General features: G+C 41.3%; 1 protein-coding gene across 1 annotated transcript; it reads left to right on the forward strand.

Moving 5' to 3' along the window:
• Positions 1–4,601, forward strand: LOC124703801 (ornithine aminotransferase, mitochondrial). Its single transcript, XM_047236031.1, has 10 exons — positions 1–164; positions 861–969; positions 1,134–1,364; positions 2,081–2,240; positions 2,331–2,386; positions 3,088–3,240; positions 3,370–3,467; positions 3,724–3,804; positions 3,910–4,143; positions 4,267–4,601. Exons 1-10 carry the CDS (start codon positions 16–18, stop codon positions 4,403–4,405), a joined length of 1,410 nt encoding a protein of 469 aa, XP_047091987.1. The 5' UTR covers positions 1–15; the 3' UTR covers positions 4,406–4,601.
• Positions 4,602–6,639: the final 2,038 nt, after the last annotated feature.

Below are 6,639 nucleotides of genomic sequence, written 5' to 3' on the forward strand. Positions count from 1 at the left end.
CGGGAAGGCGGGGAGATGGCGGCGGCGATAGCGCGGAGGGGCGCGGCGCTGGCTATGGTGCTGGCGCGGAGGGGGATGTGCTCCGCCTCGGCGCCCGCGGCGGCGGCGGCGGCGCTATCGTCGGAGGAGCTCATACGGATGGAGCAGGACTGCAGCGCGCACAAGTACGGTGACTGACTGCTTCTCGATCGCCTCCCCTCTATACTCTCACCTCAATCGCTCGCCCTCGCACACCTTGTGTTCGTGTAAATGTCTGTCTGAAAAATTGCGTCTCCCGAATGGGGCTATTCCCCGGATCGCGCGCGTACCGGGCTTCGGCGCTCGGTGTTCGGTTCTTGTGAGTTGTGAGTCGCGACGAAAGGCTGGGATTCTCTCCGCGGGCTCCATTTCGATGAACCCCTTTTCATTCTCCTACAATAATTGTTCATCTCGAGATAGCGCGGTGGTTAACCGCTCACCAAATTGAGCTCGCGGAAACATTTTCTGCTGTAACATATATTGGAGCAGTGTGGAAAGTAAACCAGGGGTGTTTGTTTAGTACTAGTAGTACCGACCGTGGATACGTTACTCCAATTTCTGTATTTCCTAGACGTAGTTGTGACAGCGACTCCACTGTTTCCCCCTTGTTCGTTCGAGCTAGCCCCAAATTCGCACATGTGTGGCTTCTGATACCTTGGATCGCTTGTTGCTGTATTGTGTTGCGATGCTCACATTTCTTAGCACTTGCTCTGTTTGATCTGTAGGAAAATTTGAGATTCTGATATTTACTTGAGACGTCATCCTGTCTGTTTCGATGAAGGCATTACCCAATCTTCTAGTCTGAAACTCTTGCTGTGCTCTAAACATCTCACTACGTGCAGCTACCATCCGATTCCAATGGTGTTCTCCAAAGGGGAAGGTTCGCACATAGTGGACCCTGAAGGCAACAAATATATTGACTTCCTGTCTGCTTACTCTGCAGTCAATCAGGTTATGTTCTCTGCAGTTAGACATTTGAACTGAATACTATTTTACCATCACATATCGGAGGAAGGCGTGACTGTTTAGTTGTTGAATAATCTTCCAGAGATCTTCCAGATATATTATCTGTATGCCCACAAATGACATAGTTTTCTCGACTTTTGTTGTTGTAGGGCCATTGCCATCCAAAAGTACTGAAGGCGTTGATAGAGCAAGCAGAGAGGCTCACACTTAGTTCCAGAGCTTTTTACAATGACAAGTTCCCAGTCTTCGCCGAGTATTTGACTAGCATGTTTGGGTATGATATGATGCTGCCAATGAACACTGGAGCTGAAGGAGTAGAAACAGCTATTAAATTAGCAAGGAAATGGGGCTACGAAAAGAAAAAGATACCCAAGAACGAGGTATGACCCCATGACCGATCACGCATTTCATCTGACTAGCTGGGATTGCATCTGTCTAGCATACTCTGTCCCCTGTATGGACTGTTAACTCTTATTTCTTCTTCAACTTTTTAAAACTAATAATAAACAAACAAATACTTGGGGCTCTGTTTGCCACTGTCGTGGATGTTCGGTTAGTTGTTTTTTTCTAATCAAGTAAGTACATATGCCATCGATTATTTGTTCTATGACATATGCGATGAATTGTAAGAGGAAACCATTGCGTGACAGGATTGATCTAACTTTAATGTGTCTTGCAGTTACCATACAGAATAATTTACTTATCACAAGTTGAAAGTTCCCTTTCTCACAGCATCTACTAAAATAACTGTGTCATACTCCCAGCCTAAGCCTATGTGTGGTGATCAGAGATATACCTTGCTTTAGTACAATGGTGTTGCTTTGAGATATATTATCTCACTCATTTTATCTGGATATCTTGATAACAGATATCACATCATATCACTGCATTAAATAAATGTAAAGAAAATTTAATGAGGTGCAAAAAAAAAAAGCTGTGGAAGCAGTCTGTATTCCTACTTGCTCCTTCAGTTATATACACTTTGCTCTGTGATACAACTGAAGGAAAATTATTATATTTCTGTCTTGGTAAACACACTGAGAGAAGCTGGAAGTCCATTGATACCTAATTCTGTCAAATGTTTGGACTTTTGCAGGCTTTGATTGTCTCTTGCTGTGGATGTTTTCATGGGCGGACTTTGGGTGTCATTTCTATGAGCTGTGACAATGATGCAACTCGTGGTTTTGGTCCTTTAGTTCCTGGCTATCTTAAAGTTGATTTTGGGGACATCAATGGGTTGGAGAAAATCTTTAAAGGTACTCAAACCATGGACCTCCATCAAATGTAAACTATATGCTACTGTTATTAGTGTGTGTAAGCATCCTGATAAAAACTATTTGGTCCAGAGCATGGGGATCACATATGTGGTTTTTTGTTTGAACCAATCCAAGGAGAAGCTGGGGTATGAATCTATAAGTTACTTGGCTTTTCTTTTAAAATTTCTACATCTCTTCCTTTGCGAGTCATTTCCTATATATCTGGAAACTATTCCTCCCTAGGTGGCATTGAATAGTGGTACTGTGCCATATCTAATTCAATTCGATAATTTCTTGAAGAACTTGCTAGCTCTGCATGATATGCATTTTGTTGTCGCATCTAAGGGTACAACTAACAAATTGGGGATATGCTTGAGCACATTTTCCAGCTTAAATATCAAGATGCAGTGGATGTGGCTGCAGTAAAGTTTAATCAACAGTAGAATAATTAGTCTTGGAAAATGGAAACCTAAGAATAACAGGGTGATTTTTTGTATGTATAGGACATTAGGGGAACCCTTATATTGCAATGTCCTGGTTTACGAATCACATGTTATCAGATTCAAACATTGCTGTGCGATCCTGATATTTTTAATCATCTGCCAGTATTCAGGTAACTTGATTACTTCATTCAGAAAACAAAAAATGGGCATGTATTCCATTTTCCAAATAAAATGCTAAACAACCAAGGGTTAATTTTACAACAAAAATATGTGGTGTTTATGGTAGCTGTATTCAAGTTCTGCTGTTATTATAATTTTTGCTGCCCTCTTTAATAATTGTTTGATATCCTGATGGTCCTATTTTTTAATTGTTATATCATTTATGCTATTGCAACACTTTGTAGGTAATACTCCCACCAGATGGCTATTTGAAATCTGTGAGAGATTTGTGTTCTCTGCACAACATTTTAATGATTGATGATGAGATCCAAACAGGCATAGCTCGAACTGGCAAAATGTTGGCATGTGACTGGGAAGACGTACGACCTGATATGGTGGTAAGTGTATTTCTGGTACTCTGTTTATCTCCTTTTCTCATTACAGGACTACCTGGTGAGTGATGTTCTCATTTTCTCTTGGGTAGCAACTGAATTTTTGATTTTTGACAATGTATACCCATTCTTCAGATTCTAGGCAAGGCACTTGGTGCTGGAGTAGTTCCCGTAAGTGCAGTTCTCGCGGATAAGGATATCATGCTGTGTATCAAACCAGGAGAACATGGAAGGTGTGAACCATTATTCATCTTTTTCCGTTTGTATTTTTCTTTGGTTCATTGCAAAGCGAAGTGAAATGTAAGCTAATTATATTTTGTTTTAAGTGAGAATAAATGTCCACATACTGTGATCTAGTTTTCCCAACCGTATTGAAAATTCTACTCCACGTGCAGCTGTTAGAAAATGATCTCTTCATGATTTCAATGCTTTTGTTGTGTTTGTCTTGTTCCTGAATAGTTTTATCCCATTATACTTGATCAATTACAGTACATTTGGTGGAAACCCATTGGCAAGTGCTGTGGCAGTCGCATCACTGAAAGTGATCAAAGATGAAGGTCTTGTTCAAAGGTACAATAATTTATTACAAGAAACTCCAGTAATTTGCTAAATTTTTGCTATTTAAAGATGCAGTTCTACTATCTTTGCTCCTTCTGACCATTTACTGAACTGCAGAGCTGCAGAGTTAGGTGAGGATTTCAGAAATCAGCTACGTAAGGTTCAACAGAAATTTCCTCATATTATCAGGGAAATACGTGGGAGAGGTTTGCTTAATGCGGTGGACCTAAGCAACAAAGCTTTATACCCTGCTTCTGCATATGATATTTGCATTAAGCTCAAGGAGAGAGGCATTCTAGCAAAGCCTACACATGACACCATAATTCGATTAGCCCCTCCTCTTTCAATCAGGTATGACCCCGTTGCCCATGTGTTGTCATGCTTTGTTATCTTATTACTCAGAAGTCTGCATGCACTGACATTGTATTATGTGATAATGTTTGCTTGCTAATCTCCAAAACCTGTGGTTTTCAGTTCAGAGGAGCTCGCAGAAGCATCAAAAGCACTCAGCGATGTGCTTGAGCATGACTTGCCACAGCTGCAGAAACAGATCAAGAAACCAGAATCCGAGGCAAAACCACCAATCTGTGATAGATGCGGCCGGGATTTATAAGGTTTGACTGAGTATCGGGGCAGAGATGAGGTATCCACAATTTCAGGGTTAACATCCCCTAGAATAACAAACATGGAGTTCTCACTGTGCGTCGTGCCTAACTCACTGTAGTATACAACGCTTTGTTGTGTTCTCTATTAATGTGTCATCCTTACACTGGTTGCAAATAAATAAATGGAATACATTTGCCCTGAAATCTGTCTGTCGAGTAAGTTGTTATTATGTTTGTTTATGCTTATATTTCCATCGCTCTCAGAAATATTACGATGCTGAATAATCTTGAGATTATGGTTGCTCACTCGGTTAAACTGTTGCTTGTCCCCAGCTGGATAGCCTGGACTTTCATGGTCCTGCCATGAGGGAACTGAAATTTAGTTCAGAAATTGTCCAAGGAACGTTAATACTCCTCCTACAAATCTTTATTTATTGATCTTCAGTTATTCATATTGTATACACACACTATACGATCTTCTTGTCACTCCGATCGCTATTGTTTGGCTATTTGCATATTTCCACCTTTGGCCAGGCCAACAAAACTACCTACATTTGCGCACAATTGGCAGAAAATAAGCAAACAAATCAACAGAAGTGTTTTAACCTTTGTTCTTGCTTCTTGCTGTTAAGTTTAATTTATAAATTGCATATATAACTGCCAGCACCTACTGAGGAACACATGTATCGGGGGAACTATTTTTTTTTTCATGCCAGAGTGGGTGGAAATAACCATAGTAACACTGGGCCCCTTAATTCTTGAAGAAGCAAAATTAACTTCTAGCTACTTACCAATGGACCCTGATCCTATTTTTCGCTGACGTGTATCAGTCAGTTTCGTCTATATATATACATCTTCGGATCTTTCCATTGTTGCCTCTTCTTTTATAGCTACTCCCTCCGGTCGGATTTAATCGACGCGGAGGGAGAACTGCGCGTGCGTGTGCTTAGGAAGGTGGGCGCGTCGATTTTTCAGGACCGGAGGTAGTACACTCTTGGGGCAAAATTACCCGCGCTCTTGCGAGAGATGAGCACATCATCGACAAAACAATACCCAAAAGAGTGTTAGGAATGGAAGGAATCAGAAGCAACGGCTCTAGGTTATTCTAAATCACAAGTACGAACTGAGAAAGGTACCGTAGCTCCTAGGAGGTGTGAGGACGAGCACTATCACTGAAGGTCGCATCCTGGTGATTGGATGCTAGTACATGATTGGCCAGCTGACATCGTCGATCTCTGACCAGTTATAGAGAAGCTCGCGAAGTGGTTGCTTGTTCTTAGTCCGGCCAGAAAGCAGGGTGCTCTGAGGGCAATGAGATCTAGGATTCTTGCAATGAATATTTATATATTGATGTTCAGTTATGTTTATGCCATAGCAGATTTATTATTGTCTATTTGCATTTGCCTCCTTTGGCCACGACTGTAGAATTTCCTACATTTAGGCACATTGGTCATAAACATGAACACTAATCCATGGAGGTGTTTTAACCTTTCTTCTTTCTTGCTCTAAAGTTTGATTAATGATTAACAAACGCATGGAGTAACATATGGGCCATTTCCCAGACATACTAGTGTGTCAACCAAAATTCACACCCCAGCAGGTAATAGTGATACAAGTGCCTGCACCTACCATGGAACACACATGCGCAGATGGTGAATGGAATTAACCTTGTTCACTGTACGACCATTGAGCCCATTGATTTTCCAAGATCAAGAGGAAAATAAAATAAAAAACGGGCTACTTACCAACTGATCGGGATCCTATCTTTTCTGACATGTAGCATTGTGTTTCACCTTTATATAAACGTCTTCCCTTGTCGATTTGTAACGCTGTACTCTAGAGACAAAATTGTTCTTGGGGGAGATGACCACAACGCCGACCAAAGTAGTGTTAGCAATGGAAGGGGAGCAACGATGTGATGATTCGTGAGTGATTGAGTGAAGGCCGGTGTTGAGAAGTTGTTGCTTGTTCTTGGAGACACGGCTAAAATAGCCCTGATATTTCAGAACGCTGTATAAATCCGAGTTAATTAATCTTGTAGCAAAGGAGAAGACAAATAGTAGATTACAGGAGAATCAACCTCAGGTTGAGTGGTTAGGCGGGTGATACCCCCAATCCACCAAAGTTCAAACCCCCCTATGTGTCTCATAAATACAGAATATTCATTCAGTGGAAGAAGATGTTCCAGCAAGATGCCTGTGGTGACTTCGTTAATTTCAAGATTCAATCCGCCGGCTCTATC

Source organism: Lolium rigidum, chromosome 3 (genome assembly GCF_022539505.1).
Source record: "Lolium rigidum isolate FL_2022 chromosome 3, APGP_CSIRO_Lrig_0.1, whole genome shotgun sequence".
Taxonomy (NCBI): Eukaryota; Viridiplantae; Streptophyta; class Magnoliopsida; order Poales; family Poaceae; genus Lolium; species Lolium rigidum.

Coding starts and splice junctions, on each gene's coding strand:
- LOC124703801 (XM_047236031.1), top strand. CDS start 16: ATGGCGGCGGCGATAGCGCGGAGGGGCGCGGCGCTGGCTATGGTGCTG. Junction 2,241..2,330: donor GTTGGAGAAAATCTTTAAAG/GTACTCAAACCA, acceptor TATTTGGTCCAG/AGCATGGGGATCACATATGT. Junction 3,241..3,369: donor ACGTACGACCTGATATGGTG/GTAAGTGTATTT, acceptor CCCATTCTTCAG/ATTCTAGGCAAGGCACTTGG.